General features: G+C 38.3%; 2 protein-coding genes across 2 annotated transcripts in view; both read left to right on the top strand.

Moving 5' to 3' along the window:
• The window catches only part of MTPN (myotrophin), a 49,893-nt gene extending 31,142 nt beyond the window's left edge, over positions 1 to 18,751 (top strand). The window contains exon 4 of the mRNA XM_003261380.4: positions 15,491 to 18,751. Coding sequence (XP_003261428.1) covers positions 15,491 to 15,577 — 87 coding nt within the window. The 3' untranslated portion in view covers positions 15,578 to 18,751. The remainder of the gene's footprint in view (positions 1 to 15,490) is intronic.
• On the top strand, positions 16,740 to 18,751 carry LUZP6 (leucine zipper protein 6). Its single transcript, XM_003261188.4, has 2 exons — positions 16,740 to 16,748; positions 18,057 to 18,751. Exons 1-2 carry the CDS (start codon positions 16,740 to 16,742, stop codon positions 18,234 to 18,236), a joined length of 189 nt encoding a protein of 62 aa, XP_003261236.2. The 3' UTR covers positions 18,237 to 18,751.
• Positions 18,752 to 21,653: the final 2,902 nt, after the last annotated feature.

Genomic DNA, 21,653 nt, shown 5'->3' with positions numbered 1-21,653 from the left:
TCTCTTGCCCCTGAAAATCTTCCAATGGGACAAGATGTGGAGGTGGAAAAAGTGATATTGATGATCCTGACTCTGTGTAGGTCTAGGTCTAGGCTCGTGTTTGTGTGTGTTAGTTTTCTACAAAAAAGTTTAAAAAACTTTTTAATTAGAAAAAAACTTATAAAGATATAAAGAAAGAAAATATTTTTATACAGCTGTACAATGTACTTGTGTTTTAAGCTAAGCTTTATTACAAAACAGTCAAAATGTTAAAGACATTTAAAAGTTTATAAAGTAAAACAGTTATAGTGAGCTAAGGTTAATTCATTGCTGAAAAAAAATTTTTCTTATAAATTTAGTGTAGCCTAAGTATACAGTGTTTGTAAAGTCTATAGTAGCGTGTAGTAATGTCCTAGGCCTTCACCTTCACTCACCACTCGTCTCACTCAGAACAACCTCCAGTTCTGCAGGCCTCATTGATGATGAGTGCCCTATACAGGTGTACCATTTTTATCTTTTATACTGTATTTTTACCATACCCTTTCTGTGTTTAGATACACAAATACTTACCATCATGTTACAGCTGCCTATAATATTCAGAACAGTAACATACTGGATATAGGTTTGTAGCCTAGGAGCAAGAGGCTGTAACATATATCCTTTGTGTTTAGTAGGCCATACCATCTAGGTTTAGGTAAGGACACTCTATGATGTTCACACAATGATGAAATCCCCTTGTTAAGCGACATGTGGCTGTATATATTAGGGTTCATTACTGTCTGTGGTTTCGAGGCATCCATTGGAGGTCTTGAAATATGTCTCCTACAGATAAAAGGAGACTACAGTATTTTTCACAGTTACATATAATTGGACATCTTAATCTAGTTTTGACAATTCTATAAGAGAAATAATAGTAGTTTGCCTATAGCATTAATACACTATCATGTGGCACATTTATTTTCATTTTATTTTATTTATTTTTTCGAGACAGAGTCTCCCTCCATCCCCCAGGCTGGAGTACAGTGGCGTGATCTCGGCTTGCAGGTTCAGGCAATTCTCCTGCCTCAGCCTCCCAAGTAGCTGGGATTACCACACTCAGCTAATTTTTATGTTTTTAGTAGAGACAGGGTTTCGCCATGTTGACCAGGCTCGTCTCAAACTCCTGACCTCAGGTGATCCGCCTGCCTCGGCCTCCCAGAGTGCTGGGATTACAGGCGTGAGCCACCACGCCTGGCCTCATGTTGCACATTTCTAATGTTAACATAATACATATAATATTGAAGATTACATTTTCTATAATACTCATTAAAATTCCATATAATGTACATAATTCCTTATAATTTTAATAAAGAATTTTAAGAAGTTCAGTATTCCTAATCCTAAGGAATACTATTTCTAAATAATCAACTATGGGGTATTGTGGGGAAATATCCTAAATATTTACTTCTTTTATCAATCATTTAAAGATGTTATATTTGCTATAATTTAGAATTTAGACAGATAAGCTTTCAGTCATTTATGCTGGTGTGTTTACACTCCATGCCTTACATGGTATATACTGCTATTAAAAATGACCTCTCAATCGCCTATAGAAATATGAATTCTTATAAATAAATAGAAAAAGTTGTACCCCAGCATGAGAGAATCAAAATCCCATGAGTTGAGAATTTAACGAAAGTTTCAAAACATTGTAGTTTTATTCTTAGATTACAAAAATAAGCTGACAGCATACTTAATTTGTTATTATAAGCCATCATTTTGTTACTAGTGACATTTAGCATACTGAGCTGTACCTGAGAGGAGAAAGCCCAAAAGAACTGCTTTTTTGTTTTCCTTTTTTTCTCCGCTTCTGTGTCAAAAGAATTTATCTCCTCAGGAAGCCAACTCTAATCTTACAACAACTATATATAATATACCACTGATGGTTATGCAACGCTAATTTTAGTGACTCAGCTGCTTCAGACCACTCTGTAAGTTAACTATTCCTGGCTTGAGAACAAAGGTATACTCAACTGCATTCTTACTTAAAGGAAGTCAAAATGTTTTATGTTTTATGTATAATTGCTATAGAGATTTAAAAATACTGAAATTCAGTCTGCTGAGGAAATAGAAAAAACCACCTTGTCTGGTAACATTCATGTTTTTGATAAATGTATTTTCTGTGCTTTTTCTTTTTAATCACGCAGCCAGTTAGTAAAACTTGAATATCCCTCTCAAGTATCAGCATTGTTGACTCCTCAGGGAAGTGTCTGTGGTACAGAATGTGCTACTTGAATTGGGAATCAAATGTGTAAGATATAAGGGCTGAAAGTCAAAGCATAAGCAAATTGGTGTGCCTGCAGGCAGAACAAATATTTACTTGAATTACTATTTGTTACTTGAATTACTACCATACCTCCAGTAAAATCTGAATAGCTTCAGATATTCCCCCACTCACATTTTAGGATTATTTGGAACCCCAAAATTCTGTTCCATATAACATGGTCAAGTTGGGTTTCAAAAAAGTTTTAGGACTGGTATTCCTCAACGAGCTCAGCAGCGCCTTACTGAATTGTCTTATTTTTAAGAAACTGTCATAAAGGGCCTACCAGAGTGATATATCTACAAGATTTACCCCATAAATAACTGAAGAACCAATTGTTAGACTGTTTTGATAGGTTTCACAAATCTAATACACAAGTATGCCCACGGTATAAGTTCATTGTCGTTAACTATTTAGCTCTTTTAGACTACAGCACATCATTTTAGCTTCTGTTAGTGATCTATGCTATGTGCTGGGGTGCCACACACCTACACACACACAAGTTTAGTTCTCAGTTCTGCTTCTTAATAACTCTGTGGGTTTGAGCAAGTTTCTTAATATCTCAGCCTAAGCTTTCTCTTCTGTAACACAGGCCTGTACTTATCACATAGAGTTGATATGAGGATAAAAAAGCTCACAGTTAGATGACATTTCCTATGTACACGTACAGTTTTGAGGGCTTTGTGTATATTAACTTATTTAATCACCACAGTAGTCTTATAAAGTAAGTATTTTTTTTTATCCATTTTACCACTGGGGAAACAGAGGCACAAAATGATTTAGGAAATTTGCCCAGCATCACACAACTAGCAAGAAGGGGAGCTGGAATTAAAATCCAGTCAATTTTGCTCTAGAGCCTGTGTCTATAACCATTACATTATACTGCCTCTCAGTATAGCCAAGTACTCAAGTGAGATAATGTGTATAAGCCACTCGCTGAAATGCTGAGCACATCATGAATTCTCAGCAAGTACAAAGACTGTTTAGGATTGATGTGCTTCTCAGGAAAGGAAAGACTTGCTGTAGGAATGAGGGTTCCCTGAAGAAAATAAACTTTATGAGAAGAACTTTGTTTCAAGTGTGGACATACTTTTTTGTCTGAAACTTAGGATGTACCACCTCTTAAGTAATATAACAGTGGCCGGGCACAGTAGCTTATGCCTGTAATCCCAGCACTTTGGAAGGCCGAGGCGGGTGGATCACCTGAGGTCAGGAGTTCGAGACCAGCCTGGCCAAAATGGTTAAACCCCATCTCTACTAAAAATGCAAAAAAAAATTAGCCGGGCGTGGTGGCAGTTGCCTGTAATCCTAGCTACTCAGGAGGCTGAAGCAGGAGAATAGCTTGAACCCGGGAGGTGGGGTTTGTAGTGAGCTGAGATCATGCCATTGCACTCCAGCCTGGGCAACAAGAATGAAACTCCGTCTCAAAAAAAAAAAAAAAAAAAAGTAATAGCTCAATATGTGACTGTCCTTGAAGAGGAATAATTTGAGGGCTCATTTGTGCTTTAACTCATCCTATTTCCATAATGAATTTTTCTCTGAAACCTTGAAATGATCTTTCTATTCATGCTAAATATGATTGCTATAGTGATATTAAAATCATATTTTTACTAGGGGTACCATAAGAACAAATCCAAGACCATTATATATGCAACTGAAAATGAACTATAGTTAACTGTGTTCAAATAAGGAATAAAACGAAACATAAAATGTCTCATTGCTCACATGTGTGTGAGTCTCATTTGTTAGTTTTTGTCATTTGAGTAAGTTTGAGCAGCTGCTTGGAAAACTTGAAGTACCTGCCTCTTTAGATTTTAATTGACATTGTAAGAATTGACTTTTTGGAAAAGCTAAAGAGATTAGACAACAGCGTCAACACTTAGCCCACTTGGTAAATTAAAGTTCTCAACAAATGCTTTGGTTCATATGACATTCCCCATTGCATACTTAGCACGTTGTTGGACAAGCAGAGTGGTGCAGATAGAGGAGCTTGGCAATGAAGTTAGTAAACCTAGATTTAAGGCCTGGTTCTGTAACTTCATAGCTAGTAAATCACTTGACATCTGAACTCAGTGGGTTTAATAGTATTCATACCCCAGGATTATTCTGAGAATCAAAGAAGGTAATGGTCTTTCCTATTTTTAGTACTTGCCACACTATGAAATACATGAGAACTAGTCTCTCATTCTCCTTAATGCCCTAGAACAGTGGGCAACAAACATTTTCTATTAAGGGCCAGGTAGTAAACATTTGGGGCTTTCTGTGCCTTATGGTCTCCATTACAGCTTCTCATCTCTGCCATTGTGATGCAAAAGCAGCCATAAGCAACATGTAAATGAATGAGCCTATGTTCCAGTTATACCAAATATATACCAAAGCTATATCTGCCACTTAATAGAAACTCAGTAAAGATTCACAGAATGGACTTGTGAATTGAGTGTCTATGAAAAGATGCTGTGGTGTCAGAGTGCGCAACAGATGACATGTCGTATGTGTGCCATCCCACAGTTCTTTCATTTTCTGTAAGATACAAATAAGCTGCAGATATCTAAAGGTAATAAATTCCAAAATCTAGTCTTCTCCCTAACATTTTGGGGGGAGAGGCCATGGGTAATTTTCAACTAAATGTGGTATAGTATACAAAATTTGGAGTCAGATGGTTCTAGTTTTCGTATTTGTTGACTGACCTTGGGCAAGTTTCTTAACAGCTTGAGAGCCTGTCTACAAAATGGAGTTAACAATGCCTACTTCAGGGGACTGCTGTGAGAAAAATGTGGCTACGTATTTTTACTGTTACATTAAAAACTCAAAACTGCTACGAAAAATGTAAGGGAGGTAACAATCACTGTGTTTTGTATTGTATTAGGCCTTATAGCGTATCCAGAAATTGTCTTTACTCTGTCTCCTGTATCAATATGTAAATTAAAATATGAAATTAAATGTGCTATGAAATCATCCTGCACCAGTCGATAAAATTGCAAAGTATGTGTAATTGTAGGTATTTGAACAATTTTTTATGTCACTAAATACCAAATCCATTTTTAGTAGTTTCTGAAATTGAATCATATGTTTAAGTTCTATGGTAATGGTAATATTTAAGTATATATTTAAACAGTGTGAGGTTTTCAGATTCTGAACATTTTCTCATAGTACCATGGAACTACAAACAGTTGCCTCAAATCATGAGATAATGGAGTTCTTTGTGAGTATAGCACAGTTTCTCAAGACTGTTCTAAAATGCATATAAATTGATTCAAAATAATTGACAGTATTCTTTCTAATGATACAGTAGTACATACTTAGACAAGATAGTACTTTTAAAAAAATAATTTTTCCTTTTAATTTGGACGCTTGTGTTCACTAAGGGTAAGATTTCTGTTACTATGACCCAGATGTGAATTTTTTTCATTTGTTTAATATTTATTGAGCATCTGCTGGCCACCAGGCATTATCCTAGGTATTAAAGCCACAGGGACAAATATAACAGGACCCCTTCCTTCATGGAGCTCAGCCTAATTTGGGGAAGACATACCTGTTAACAGTTAATTACAGACTGTGGTAAGTTCCCTAAGAGAGGTGGAGTTTAGTCATGAGTAACAAAAACCCTTACTACAATGATCTAAACAAGAAAGTCTGAAGGTATGCAGTCCAAGGCTAAGTGACTGGCTCCACTGTGTATGTTGTTGATATCCCACACTGGGCACCCGCCCCGCCACCCCCCGCCTTTTCCCCAATCCTTATGGTCACAAGATAACTACTGAACCGCCAGGCATTGTATCTGTTGACAACAGGAAGAGCGGGGAAAGAGCTAAGGCCAAAATTAGGTCAGATAGTCACCTGTAGCTTTAAGGGAGTATGAGGATTTCATTTATTTTCAACCTCTGTAGTAGAGGAAAGCAAAGAAGAACAGGTTGGAAGTGGGTTGTGTCAGATGCTGAGTGAGCTACAGTATTGACCTGTGATCTCCAGGGCACCAGCTGCCTGGGAAATCCCAGCAGGCTTCACAGAGAATCTAACAATTGAATGAGAGGAATTGGGTGGTTCCAGGGAAAGAACAAAGAATGTCTTTGATCCTTTACGTTTTTTGAAGTCTTCATGAGACATTTAGTATCAAAAGGAAGTACACACTGTATTCATTTAAATACTGGGGATATAGGAGTTAACAAGGTAAACAGATCCTCGGCTCTTGGACACCTCATTTTCTAGAGGGAAGACAGAGTAACACCTCATTTTCTAGAGGGAAGACAGAGTAAACAGGCATACAAATAAATGTAACTTAATTTCAGGTAGTAATGTACTGTGGGGAAAAAAAAAGCCTTTATAAGGGTAAAAAATAATTATTTTGGATAGAAAATTTCTTAAGGGTATTACACACTTTTCTCTTAAGCAGCGTAACAAGACATGATGATTTCCTTGAAGCCTTACCAGCATCCAGCCCTCAGGGGTCTGTTGAAGCTTTGGTTAATTGTCCTTACATTAGCTAAGCTTTAGCCGGGCTCAGTCTTGGTTTCTTTCTTACTATAGTCATGTCAAGCTCTTGTCAGACATTACTGTTGTTAGTGTGACTGTCTTCAGTAGGCCTTCTCTCCTTTCTATTTTCTGTTTCTGATTTTATTTTGACTGAGAAAGTCTGTGTTTGAAATAAAAATTTCTGAGTGAGGACACCAGCATGCTTCTATGGAATGATAAAGAGCTTGAACTCTGTAAAGCTGTTTCAATGGTTTTTTAAAGTTTTATATTCACTTCCTGTCAGTTCAAATCAACATAAGGTTGCTAGAATCCTGACCTGATAAGTATCTGTCATAAAATGTTAAACTAGAAACATTGCAAATATTCCTTGAATTGCCTTTAATCCTCAACTGCAGTCTTAGTCCTTTCAGACATTCGTTTTGTATTTGATTCTAAATTGCTTTTTTTCCAAAGTGAGTTGACCATTCAAAACCATGGTTGCTAAAGAAAATTTTCTGAAGTAATTGGTTATATTCCAATGGGGAAGGGTATGTGTGTGTTTATCTATGTGTATATGTAGATAGGTAAATCCATATGCATATATAGAGATAACACACAGTTTGCCCTCCATAGCCATAGGTTTTGCATCCATGGATTCAACCACAGATCAAAAATAGATTCAGAAAAATAAATTAATAGCACAATAATTAAAAATAATATAAATTAAAAAGCAATACAGTATAACAACTGGGTGACCCTTGAACAGTGCAGGGGTTTAGGGTTGCCAATCCCTGCACAGTCAAAAATCCACATAGAATTTTTGACTCCCAAAAAACTAATAGCTTACTGTTGACCGGAAGCATATGGATGACATAAACAGTCAACACATAGTTTTTGTATGTATTATATACTGCATTGTTACAGTAAAGTAAGCTGGAGAAAAGACTATTAAGAAAATCATTACAAAGACAAAATACATTCACTATTCATTAAGTGGAAGTAGGTTACTATAAAGACCTTTATCCTCATTTTCTTTGCTTCAAGTAGCTTGAGGAGGCGGAATTGGGGGTTGGTCTTGCTGTCTCAGAGGAGGAAGAGGTGGAAGGAGGGACAGGAGAGGCAGGCACACTCCATGTAACTTTTATTGAAAAAAATCTGCTTATAATTGGACTTGCACAGTTCAAACCCATGTCGTTCAAGGGTCAACTGCATTTATATAGCGTTTACATTGTATTAGGTATTATAAGTAATCTATAGATAATTTAAAGTATACAAAAGTATATAAAGTGTGTATGTTATATGCAAATCCTAAGCCATTTTATATAAGGGATTTGGGTGTCGAAGAGGGAGTCAGGAACCAATCCCCCTCACACACAGAGGGATGACTATATATGTAGTTGACTGTATTTATATTTGGTTCGAGAGAGACAGAGAGAGGTGTGTGTGTGTGTGTGTGTGTATCCAGTTAGCACTTGGAGATCTATATATATATAGAAGGGCTAATTTTTTGCCTGATTTTATAAATTTTGTATGGAAACAAAGCTGCTTGTTATTCTGTCAATTTGTCGGTATAACTATAATCAGCATCTTCAAAACCTTGACAAAAGCCTTTTGTCAAGATAATGTCAGATAACCTCTGTAGGAGTTTGAGAGTTTCATCCTTAAAATGTTACGAATCCAGTTCTCTTGGCCTATTTTTACGTGCTAAGAACTGATAATGTACAGGGGAATTAGGCTGTCTGAAGTAAGAAGTAGATAAAGGTGACAAGCAGGTAAAGATATGTTCTTGTTGTTTCAGATGGGTATATCTTATCTTTCCAGCTAGATTGTAAATTATTTATGGGTGGAGATAGCATGACTTGAAGTTTTTTTAAACATTTTCCGTGTTTGACCTCACGCTATCAAATAATACTTGATTATCTGCAAGTGTGGCATTTGAAGATCAATAAATTACTTGCAATGCCTTAAAAACGTTTACTCCCTAGAATGACAACCTGTTTGGGTCATTTTAACTTGGCCATAGCAACAACCTTTTTCTCCTCCAGAAAACTTCAGAAAAATCAGCAGAATTATGCTCTAGGCAAATGAACCTAGTTCAGATTCTAATCAGATGTCAGCAATAAAGGGACTTCTATGTTGAAATTACCTGAAAATAAGTGAGTATGTTATATAGTGTGCTAGTAGGCAGGCAGCCTGTTCACAATGGAAATGCTTTGTTGATCTATTCACAGCAGTCTGTCTTTAAATCTGCCTGATTTAATACTATAATTATTTTATCAAGTTCCTTATTATATATTTTTAGTTCCTATTTGTATTTGTTTTTTTTTGTTTGTTTGTTTGAGACGGAGTCTCACTCTGTCACCCAGGCTGGAATGCAGTGGCACAATCTAGGCTCACTGCAACCTCTGCCTCCTGGGTTCACACGATTCTTCTGCCTCAGCCTCTCCAGTAGCTGGGATTACAGGTGCCTGCCACCATGCCTGGCTAATTTTTGCATTTTTAGTACAGACGGGGTTTCGCCATGTTAACCAGGCTGATCTTGACCTCCTGACCTCAGGTGATCTGCCCACGTTGGCCTCCCAAAGTGTTGACATTACAGGCGTGAGCCACTGTGCCCGGCCTGTATCAATTAATTTGATAAACATTTATTGATTACTTCTTATTGGGCCTGTGCAAGGCCTTGGGATCGCAAAGACTAATAAGCCTTGTTCCTGCCCTCAACGTAGTTAGTCTGGTAAAGGGAGACAAATATGTAAAACAATCAGTGCATTGAAGCATTGTGGTTGCTGTGACAAGAGTTATATGCAATGTGTAAAGACCTGAAGGAAGAAGAGGGCAATTGTGGTCTTGGAAGTTAAGGGGATAGTGTGTTATGAATAAGAATGTCATTACAGCTCCAGGTACCACAATTGTAATTTCATAAAGCAGTTGACACTTGAGCTGAACCTTAGAAACTTAGTGTCTAAGAGTCCAGTAGAGAATTGGAGCACCATCCCAAGCAGAAGCAACAATGAGAAAAGTCACAGGGACAAGAAACCATGATGTACTAGAGTACAGTACGTTGTTTGGCACAGCCACACAGTCAGGTAGAAAGGATTTAGCAAGGCCTATGACTAGAGAGGTAGGTAGTGAACAGATTATGCCTTTATGTGTCATGTTATTTATCTTTATTCTATTTCATGAGAGTGTCATTAAAGGCATTTAGGTATATGAACAGTATGATCAGACTGGCATTTGAGAAAGAACACCCAAACATGTGGAGTCTGAATTAGAGTTGTGTAATAAAAAAGGCCGGGCGCAGTGGCTCACGCCTGTGATCCCAGCATTTTAGGAGGCTAAGGTGGGCGGATCACAAGGTCAGGAGATCGAGGCCAGCCTGGCTAACACAGTGAAACCCCATCTCTACTAAAAATACAAAAAAATGTAGTCAGGCATGGTGATATGCACCTGTAATTCCAGCTACCCGGGAGGCTGAGGCAGGAGAGTTGCTTGAACCCAAGAAGCGGAGGTTGCAGTGAGCTGAGGTTGTGCCACTGCATTCCAGCCTGGGTGACAGAGCGAGACTCCATCTCAGAAAAAAAAAAAAAAGAAAAGAAATCATCGCATCAAAATGTTTATACCTGAACTAAAAAAGTGATGGTAGCAATGGAGAACCAAGGACAGATAGGAAATGTTAATAGTATGGTCTGAAGACTAGGTAAACAAGAACTGCATACTGTCTCCACATCTTCTGGAAGATGGTAGTGTTCTTCACCTTGTTGGAGAATCTTGAAAAAGGAGCAAGGTTTATAGGAAAAGATTACATATTCATTTTGGGAGAGGTTGAATTCACGGTGTTTATGGAACTTAAAGTAGGTTAAGTCTCAAAGCCAGTCCTCAGAATGAGGACAATAAAGGTTGGACATGGATGAGATGATTAGGAAGAGCATGTTGAGCAAGTTATGAAGAGTGTTAAAGACCTGAATCCTGTATAAAGGACAGCCAGAGAAAGTAAAGGAAGGCAGGGGAGAGTAGATGGAGTTGGTGCGGGAGGGAGAGGCAGGCTAGACAGGAGAATGTGGAGATGATACTGTCTTGAGAGGACTATAATGAGTTAGGAATATCACTGTTCAGATACCATATATGTTGACTAGACTTGGCATTTAGAGGACGTTAGTGACTTATTTCAAAGTGTTTTCAGAACAGTATAGGTCAGGTTGCAAATTGTCAGTCATGTCTGATTTTTCCTTGTGCTTTAGAAAGAAAAGCCTAGGTTGTAGTTGTCCACGTGGCAGCCTAGGTAGTCCTTGTGTCTCAGCTTTCCTTGCAGTAATTATGGCTGTGTGTCTAACTTTTAGGCTAACGTGATATGCACAAATGATGCATGTCACTTCCAAATCATTACAAAATATGAAGCCACTTGCTGTGGACTTTTCTCCCTATCTAGAAGGCCAGAAGCAGATGTAGGATGAGCCAGCTCCAGACATAGGATGAGGAGTGTACCCATGGGAGATCAACAGAATGGAAGGAACTTAGGTCCTTAGATGACCTTAAAGGACAGAGCCACCTTGCCAACCTCTGTGTGCTTGGCATTAAGACTGTTTTATGAGCAAGAAATAAATTAACTTAGTTCAATTCATTGTGTTTTAGGTTCTCTCTGTGGTAACAATTTACCTTAAGAGTAACAGATTGGTTCATGAATTAGTCTGTTCTCACACTGCTATAAAGAACTACCTGAGACTGGGTAATTTATGAAGAGAAGAGGTTTAATTCACTCACAGTTCCTCAGGCTGTACAAGAGGCATGGCTGGGGAGGCCTCAGGAAACTTACAATCCTGGCAGGAGGCAAAGGGGAAGCAGTCATATCTTCTCATGGTGGTAGGAGAGAGTGTGAAGGGGGAGGTGCTACACACTTTTAAGCAACCAGATCTCATGAGAACGTTATCACAAGACAGCACAAGGGAGTGAGGGGTGGTGCCAAACCATTAGCACCCATGATCCAGTCACCTCCCACCAGGCCCCACCTCCAACATTGGCAAATATAGTTTGACTTGAGATTTGGGTGGGGACACAGAGCCAAACCATTTTAATTCATAAGTTTGTGGGACTGGGGAAAACTCAGACCGCTACTGTAAGTGTTACCTTCTGATTCAGTCATTTGTGAGGATTGCATAGGGTTGCAATATTGGAACAACAGAGAGAAAATGACTAGTCATATTAGTCTGCTAGGTGCCACCATGAGCAGTATTTACCTAGAAATAATTTGAACATCACTTACTGAAGAATTGATAAAAACACAGTTTTTACAGACCAGGATATAAAAGTTAATCTTGACAAAATAGAAAAGCTGGCAAATTAGGAGGTGGAGAGAGTGATGGGAAGGTTGAGAAAGTATCTGATAAAATTACTTCATGAGAATTGATGGAACAAGAAATACAGGTTTAAATAAATATCATTTACATTTATAAAGAACAAAATATTGTAAGTATAAGAAATTGAGAAGATCTGGGGAAGGGTGGTAGTGGTGAGCTAAAGGCCTATCTATGTAGCAGGAAGTCAAAAGATAAAATCTAAAGTTATAGCTCAAATATCAGCATGAGTATATTATTTAAAGCTATGCAAATAATTAAAAACAATTTAAAAAATTGTTTCTTCAAGGAAGGGATAGGGCCAAATATACTTAAATTCTTCAGTTACTTCAAAACTGGTTCATTTTTTTTTTTTTTTTTTTTGGAGACTGAGTCTTGCTCAGTTGCCCAGGCTGGAGTGCAGCATCACGATCTCATCTCAGCTCACTGCAACCTCCGCCTCCTGGGTTCAAGTGATTCTCATGCTTTAGCCTCCGGAGTAGCTAGGATTACAGGCGTGCGCCACCACACAAGGCTAATTTTTGTGTTTTTAGTAGAGATGGGGTTTTGCCATGTTGGCCAGGCTGGTCTCTAACTCCTGGCCTTAGGTGATCCACCTGCCTAGGCCTCCCAGAGTGCTGGGATTACAGCTGTGAGCCACTGCGCCTGGCCCTAAATTTATTCTTCAGTATTTTATCCTTTTTGATGCTATTACAAATGGAATTTTTAAATTACATGTTTGAATTGTGAACCTTTTATCATTATGAAATGTCCCTCTTTGTCTCTAGTAATTTTTTTTATCGTAAGGCTTCTTTTGTCTGATATAAATATAGTCACTCTACTTCTAATTACTCAACTGTTTTTAAAGAAGTATATACGTATACATATTTAGAACAGAAGAGTAGAAGGAAACACTAAGATGTTAACATTAGTTGTATCTAACGTATAGAATTATGAGTTTTCTGCGATAAGTTTGCATCATAATTAGGAAAAAGGTGACGTATACATTTTAAAAATATTTTATCTAAATACTTCTGGTTGCAAATAACAGAGATAGTCAACAAGCAGAAAAGGAATTTTTGAAAAGATACTGGCCTAGTTGCAGAATCAACAGGAAAAGCTGGGCACCAGGTTGAGAAGAGATTGAGCTGTGGCAACTGCAGGGCTCTGGGTAGCAGGAACTTCTCAGCTGTTTCATCGAGGTGGTGCCCCAGAAATGAGCTCTAACTTCTTATATTCTCTCTTTTGATCTCTTCAATCAAGATTCAAATTCTAGGAGAGAGTATTCCGCTTTCAAATCTTTGAAATTTGGTGAGGAAAATAAGCATCTCGGTTTTATAATCCTAGGACTATAGAGGACACTGGGAATGGTTAAGGAGAACAGAAATACAGTTATAATGAATATGATCTAGTATTTGGTAGCACAACAGGGCTACAGTAAATTGTTAACTATTGTTAACAACTTACTGTTTACATTTGTTAACAATTTACTGTGTATTTTAAAATAAGTAAAAGAGCGGAATTAGAATGTTCTAACACAAAGAAATGATAAGGGCCCTGATTTGATCATTACACATTGTATGCCTGTATCAAAACATCACATACCCCATCTATATATATAACTGTTATGTACCCATAATAATTAAGAATTAAAATTTTAAAAAGCAAGAAGGGACAAATGATTCCCCAAGATGAAATTAGGGTGCTGCCATCAAATGGAGGGAAAGAAACTCTGGTACCTAAAAAGCAACAGAAATTCACTATAATATGGAACTGTTAATGCAGAATTATAGTTGATAATGCTAGTCATAAAAATAGCCATCAAAATGAATAAGAAATAACTTTTTTGAATACAGTTATCCCTTAACCATTGTGGCGGGACTCACAGCACTGAAGTTCTCATGCACTGACGTCTCTCCCACTTGACCCTGAATTCCATGTCTTCCATGAAGCAGTTAAATTCATTTAGAAAATGAGGAAATAGAGACTTCTGTAATAATACTGAGGAGGACTTTGTGATAATTTAACATTTCCTAAAATGTCATCTCCTCCTTGGTTTACCTAATCAGCCTGTACTTCCTTGTCAAGACAGCTCAGGCATTTTACCTCATCCCAGAAGACTTTCTCCCTTAAAACGCCCTCCTGCCACATCCTGTTCTGATTATGGGCCACTCATCCCTGTTACTGTTCTCTTCCCATGGTGTTGTGTTGGTTGAGTTGTCTGATTCTCATACCAGCCAGACTGGCAGACTCTTGTCTTATTTTTCTTTGATTCTCCAGTCCTTTACACAGTATGTGCACATTAAACATTCAGTAAATATTTGAGTGAATGCATGGATTTCCCAGAGAAAAGGATAAGGCGTCCCATCTAGAGCCCACATGGATAAAGGCATGAAACACGGCAGGAACTGGTGAGAAATTCTGTAGGATTAGAGCATGGAGCGGTTAACTGGAGAAGAGACTGGTAAAGTTGACCAGCGTTAGCCTCTAAAGGACCATATATGCCAATTTAAACAATTCTGTAGGTGTCAGGAACAAGCAGAAGAATGTGTGAGATTTGGCAAGGGGAGTGGGTCAGGACTCTAGAGATTGTGTGGTGAATAAATACTGGCTGGAGCTAGAGCTGGTAAACAGAACCCTCAGATGGTAGGATGTTGTCTCTGGGAGTTAAGAATCAGACCTGGTTTGGGAGCAGATTAACCTACCATGCACCTAGGCACTTTTCCAGGTGCTGGAGTACAGTGGTGAATTACTGCTCCCATGGAGCTTTCATCCAGAAAGGGCAGACAGATAAAACAACATACAGGCACAAAAGGGCACATACACACTCTCAAAACCAGAATGCCGTGTTGCAGATAAAATGTTCCAAGGCAGCACTCTCCAGGTTAAGCGTTCAGAGCAGTCTGGTGTCTGCACTGAATATTTCCCTACAATATTGCAGGGAACCTTATAGTCCACATCTCAGGCATTTACTGCAAAGTTTTTACAAGTAAAATGACGAATACAGTATATGTTCTTGATGTATATAATACTTAATGCACTCTACAAAAAGTGTTTCAAGTAAGAAAAAAATAATTTGTCACAGGAATACTTTAGCAAAGTGATTTACTTTTTCCCCGTTTCATACTGCACATAGGGATATTATTTTTAAAGCCTAATTAGATAAATATATGATAGTATAAATAAAAGCCAGTGATTGCCTGGGTTAATTTTGTACCTTACAATTCTTAGTGCCTGAAAAATAATGTGGCATTTTTACAATTAATCCATAACATTGCTAACTTGTTTTTCTGCAGTAGAATAGACTCCACTAGTAAAGGAATTTTTAATTCTTGATGTAAACATTAACCTGTGCCATGCGATCTAGTCTTACATTCCCTTCCCCCAATTGTGGGCTTATTTAATGATAAGGACCCTTTCCTCTCTTTTCCAGGGTGCTGATAAGACTGTGAAAGGCCCAGATGGACTGACCGCCTTTGAAGCCACTGACAACCAGGCAATCAAAGCTCTTCTCCAGTGATGGATGGATGGACTGATAACTCCGGAAGAATGACTCTCCTGTGGCCTCACACTGCTGCCTGTCTGTCTGTCACTCTCTATCTGCCAGCTTCTTCAGCTAAATACTTTAAGAGGGGTGAGGGGAGAGAGAAATTCATAACAAATCAGACTACCAGAAAAAAAAAAAAAAAAACAATTGTTTTGGAGGAGGGGCAAAAAGAACCATGATCAGGCTTTTACTGGGATTCCTGATCAAGTAAGCCTCTTCCCTTTCCAATAAAAATACACCTTATACCCAAGGGAGAGCAAAGACAAAATATACCAGTAACATTTGACCTTTTCAGCTCCCTAGCTAATTTATTAGATTGTGTTGAGGTCTGATTCCACAAAGGCCAACTCTACATATTTGGTAGCCCTAACTGTCTGAGCAGTAGGGGCTGCTGTGATGTAAACTTAGGGTGCTGAGATAAGCAATTAGCTCTAGCCTTCTGCCTTAAGAATGCACTCTACTGGGGATTTCCTGGCATAGTTAAGAGCGCTGCCTATAAGGTTGGTGACCAAATCTTTCCTCGGTGACTTTAAGCTTTATGTGAAAGCTTAGTTAAGGTGAGGAGGGGCATACTCCTAAATTGCTGGATGACTGAACTTTGGATTTTCTCTCCCCTTTCACATGGATTTCATATCTCTTTAGATAAAACTGACTAGTTTTATTTATAAAATCTTAAGTTTTGGAAGTCTAAAGGAGAAACCATTCCAGTATGCATATTTTTTTCTCCTCTAGATTCATACATTTATATAGCATTGAAACACTTTCAAACTCCTGCTGGTAGTAAAAGGGGATTTAAAAATAGAATCATAGCCATAAGCCTGGTAGTATCATATAAAGAGAGAACAGTTATCTTAGTACCTATGGATTTTCTTTATTTGCTGTTTGAATGGATTGACCTTGGTTATGTGTTGAGAATTAAGGAACATTCTTTGGAATGCCTCTCTCAGACCCATCTTGGAGGCTGATTACTTATTGCACCAAAGCCATCACTGGGGTGAGATTTACTGTTTGGACAAATTTAGCCCCATCCCTTCAAAAATACACTTGTAACCAGGTTTCCCAGAGTTGTTGATAGGCTTCTGCTGAACATATGCCAACCCACCTGCATAATATATTTTTGTTGCTTTTATAAATCATGCATCGCGTAAAGTGTGACAACTTCAAAATGTATTCTCTGTTCTTGGAATACAGTGCCCTAAAATGGTGTTCTTACGACCTGCAGAAAATATTTACACATATTTCCAAATATTTATTTCATGAGCAGTACAGCTAATTAAAATATATAAGCTTAAATTTTATATCTTACATTTAAAATATTAAGATTCCTTTGACTTGCCATCCATATAAGCTTGCTAAAAATATTAAGAGTTTTTTCTTAGCCAAGTCATGCAATAATTGAATGTACCTCAAATTTTTAGAGAGGGGAGGGTGGGTTAGGGACTGATATTCAGATTGTGGATAATAATTGAATTGATTTTTAAAGGCAACGTAGCATTCTACAGCAGGGTTAAACTATTAGCAAGAACAGTCACCCTGGTTAATAACAAGTTTTACTGATCAGTTGCTGGTTGGTTGGTTGGCATGTGGGTGTGTGGGTGTGTGTGGGTGTGTGTGTATTTTTCCCCATGAGTCCTTTTTTTAATCCTGTGGCTTTTTCGCTTACAACTAGCCTAACCCTGTAATTTTCCTACATCCAAGAAAACAATCACAAAGTAGTGGTTTAAATACTTTGTTGTATTTGGCTAATTTTGCTGTCTTAATGCAGCCTATTAAGAGTTGGGTTAAAAATCAGTAATCAGTACTTTATTACATCACTGAACTAAAATATGGAGACATCCTCATTGAAAATGGAGGGCACTCTATCAGTCTATCACTATCAACGTAGTGCAACAGGGTGTTTTGATACCTTTGTTTTCACCTCTTGACATAATGCTATTTAAAGGCTTGAATTTTTCCCTTTACATAATTTTCACCTTTACTTTCAAAGTGTTTTGTTGTAGTTGGCTGTTGCAGAGAGTGCATTGTCCTATCATTCCTAAACCTGGTCTGCTTTCTACATTCATGGTATGGAAACCATGTGATTCTTTGTACAGTTTATCCTGATGTTCCTTGTAATGCAGTAGAGGCTATTTCGCCTTCCCTCTTCTTTCTCAACCTTTTTGTAAACCCTATAATTATGAAGCGATTGCTTGAGAAAATAACATATAAACATAGAATAGAATAGACTGACCAAGATGGTTCTCAGTTTCTTTTTTTAACTAGGTTATTTATAATGTATTTCTGAACCACTTGGCAGACAAATTCACAACACTTAATGTTCATATTTTGAGTAAAGGAAGCTAAAACCATGTTTGCTTTCTGGTACTACATGCATTAGCAAAAGGTTAAGTAAGTTTTGTTCTCCACTGAAGTAATACTTAACATCTCAGAAGAAATTTTGCATGTTCTGTAGTTTTGTATTAAATCAGTCATTTCATATGCACTGTATCAAGTACAAACAGGTAGTTTACCTGTTTATAGTAGTGTACTAACAAAGTCTCCCTTGCAGCTTCAGACTGTTATCTATAGGCTTATCGTTCAAATACAGCACTTGAATATCCCAAGTAGTTCTACGCATAGCTCACCTTTCTAAACCCAGTTAAGCACGGAAGAGAGGTAGTAGGTAGGTGCAGTGTGTGGAAGCTGCAAACAAGTAGGCCTTTTATTCATTGATTTCTTTTCCCAAGTACTGGATTTTTAAATCTATATGTATCTGTTTGATTTTTTTTTCTAATATTTCAATTGAGCTGCTGTTTTCTTCCATGCAATATTGTATACTCAATTGTGTATAGAAGAAGCTGGTGAGAGTGCCCTCCTACATAAATAAGCAATTGCAGTGTTTTGCATGCAAAATATAAAAAATTTAAATTGTCCTGATTCTATTTTGTAAATGGAGAAACAATCATATCTTTCTAAGCAGTAATGGAGGAAGACTAGTGCTTTGTGCATTTTGATATATTTGAGTTCATTTTTTCCACAATGTCATACTTTTGACGCAATTGGGTTTCTCATAAGTATCCTAGTTCATGTACATCCGAATGCTAAATAATACTGTGTTTTAAGTTTTGTGTTGCAAGAACAAATGGAATAAACTTGAATTGTGCTACAGCTAATGTGTCAGCAGCATTTTTCTCAGCTATTGTCACTTTCCTTTTGTAGTCATCTCTACAACTATACCAGAAGCTTGATTGACTCAAACATTTAGTTAATCTTATCTCAGTTCTAGGAAAAAATGAGTGGAGGGAAAATAAAACATAAAGATTTAATTGAAATAAACCTTACCAGTCTTTGAAAGGATTTGCTTTTGTGTCAGTCTCCTGACATTGTTTGTTTTACTATAACTTCAGTAACGCTCCTGGTTGACGGGGAGCAAGGTGTAGCCAGCACATCCCAGATCGTCAGGATCTTCCGAGGGGTTGAAGAAAATGGAGTTGTGGTTAAACCTCTGATCCTTTCATTGCTCATCGAAGTTTCTCCACATTTTTTGGAGATCTGCATTTCCCAAACTCAACTATGAGCACTTTTTTAGAGTGTAATTTTTGGGATGAGTGATAACTTTGAACCTTAAAACTGAACAAAATTAAATCCAAAATCAGTTTGACCAAAATCAGTTTGATTGTGTTGTAATCCTGTCAACACCAGAAGACTATTGTGCAGTTTACTTTTAGTGATAGAAAAAAATATATATGTGCAAATACTAAGTTACAGCAAAAGCTCTATTTTAGAACTTTCACATCGTTGACTGAAGTATAAATGGGGACCATGTGCGGCTTTAGGTGGGAGTGTTTACAGAAAATTTTTTTAAGTTCTCATTTTAAGAATTGGAATCTAGGACCGGCGCAGTGGCTCACGCCTGTAATCCCAGCACTTTGGGAGGCTGAGGCAAGGAAGATCACATGAGCCCAGGAGTTCGAGACCAACCTGGGCAACAGAGGGAGACTGAGTCTCTACAAAAAATTAAAAAACAATTAGCTGGGTATGGTGGCAAGTGCCTGTAGACCCAGCTACTTGGGAGGTTGAGGTGGGAGAATTGCTTGAGACTGAGAGGTTTGAGGCTACAGTGAGTGAGCCGTATTTGTGCCACTGCACTCCAGTCTAGGCGACAAAGCGAGGCCCAGTCTCGAAAAAAGAATTGGGGTCTATAAAGAAAGTTTAAATCTGGTTAAATACATTTTAAAGGGAATAGAGTCCCCTTATATAAAGATTGAAGAACAGACCAGCATATGTGGATGGAAGGTACACATCTGGTGGAAAGAAAGAGCTTAGAGGGAAATTAGTTTGCCGTTAGAGAATGGCTGTCATAGAGCTTTCATGCAGCACAGTATACCAGACCACCATAAGATTTTTTTTTTCTCTTTCTCTAACATCAGTGATTCACAAAATGTGTTCTCTACACCAACAACATTGCCATAACTTGGAAGCTTGATAAAAATGCAAGCTTTTGGACCCTAGCCAAGACCTACTGAATCAAACTCGGGCTGGACCCAACAGTCTATGTTGTAACAAGCCCTCTAGGTGATTCTGATGCGTGCTGAAGTTTGAGGACCATTGAATAAGACCCTAAGAGCAAGAAATAGTCAAATAGCCTATAGATGCCATCAGGCATGACTTCCTAAAGAGAAAGTAAATGGAAGCCTTTAACACGTGAAATGTAGCAAAACTGGCCAAGTTTTGAAGCTCCAGATGCACAGGAAAATCGTTAAAAATGAGTTTCAAAGGTATATTCTGGCCAAAAGAAGTCGATAAAATGTAACAATGGTTCCAAAGATGTAATACTGGTGAAAATGACCCTTAGTTATTCTTAGGGGGTTTTTCCGCCTTATGTCCCGAAAGCTGGATTCCTGAGACTCAAGCCTTACCCTTACCTTACCTTTCCTTGAATTCCAAAATAAACTGAAGGGTGGAAGCCGGGCACAGTGGCTCACACCTGTAATCCCAGCACTTTGGGAGGCCAAGTTGGGCAGATCACTTGAGACCAGCCTGGCCGACATGGGAAAACCCCATCTCTACCAATAATACAAAAATTAGTTGGGTGTGATGGCACACGCCTGTAGTCCCAGCTACTTGGGAGGCTGAGGCACAAGAATCACTTGAACCCAGGAGGCAGAGGTTTCAGTGAGCCGAGATCGCACCACTGCACTCGAGCCTTGGCAACAGAATGCAACTGTCTCAGAAAAAAAAAAAAAAGTGGAGGGCTGGGAAAGACATGCAAAGAATTCTTGGGACCTATGACATGAACTGCAGTCTCATGCTTTTTATATGCAGGTCATTGTGGGGTGCAGGACTGGCAGGCAGAGCCACTGTGGGAGGAGGCCAAAGGCTGCTTTCTCAGCCTAATGCCCGTTTGCCATCACAGTGTGCTGTGAAGATGGATTCCCCGCTGCAGTGGGTGTGCTGCTGGCTTGGAAACAGCAGCCTTGGGGCCAGGTTCCCTGGAGTGGCGTGTCCCAATTTCTCTGCACAGTGGAGTGGCTTTTGCCCTCCATTTTTCTTTATGGGTGGCCACTCTTCCTATCCAACTAACTAGGTCCCGTGTCAGGTCCATGATCTTACCCAGATACCAGCCAGATCATCACACATCAGCCATGGGATATTTTTCTCCAAGGCTTTTACTTCCTTAAAATATGATTGCTGATTGAGAAGAGAATTTAACAACAGCTTTAATAGCACCTGGCCCTCGATAGACATTTCACTGTGTTTGTTCTGAACGATGATGTAAAACCATTATACAGTAAAATGTGAAAACAGCTTTGATTCAGTAAATCCTACCCTAGAAAAGACTATTAGAAGAGCCTTGAGGCTGTGTCCATGTACCCAAATATTGACCATGGAGCCTCGTAAGTACTACTGATACTGATTACAAACTGAAATCAATGATGTGAAGACAAATATCACAGAGTCACAACAACTCACTGAGGAAATGCTGAGCATGGGTCAAATGCAGGTCACTGTGAGCCATCATGACACATACTCAGGCACAGCTATACATGACAAAGCAAAACAAAGCATT

This window comes from Nomascus leucogenys, chromosome 13 (genome assembly GCF_006542625.1).
Source record: "Nomascus leucogenys isolate Asia chromosome 13, Asia_NLE_v1, whole genome shotgun sequence".
Lineage (NCBI taxonomy): Eukaryota > Metazoa > Chordata > Mammalia > Primates > Hylobatidae > Nomascus > Nomascus leucogenys.
The sequence above is the reverse complement of the archived record's forward strand: the minus strand, read 5'-3'. Positions and strand labels throughout refer to the sequence as shown.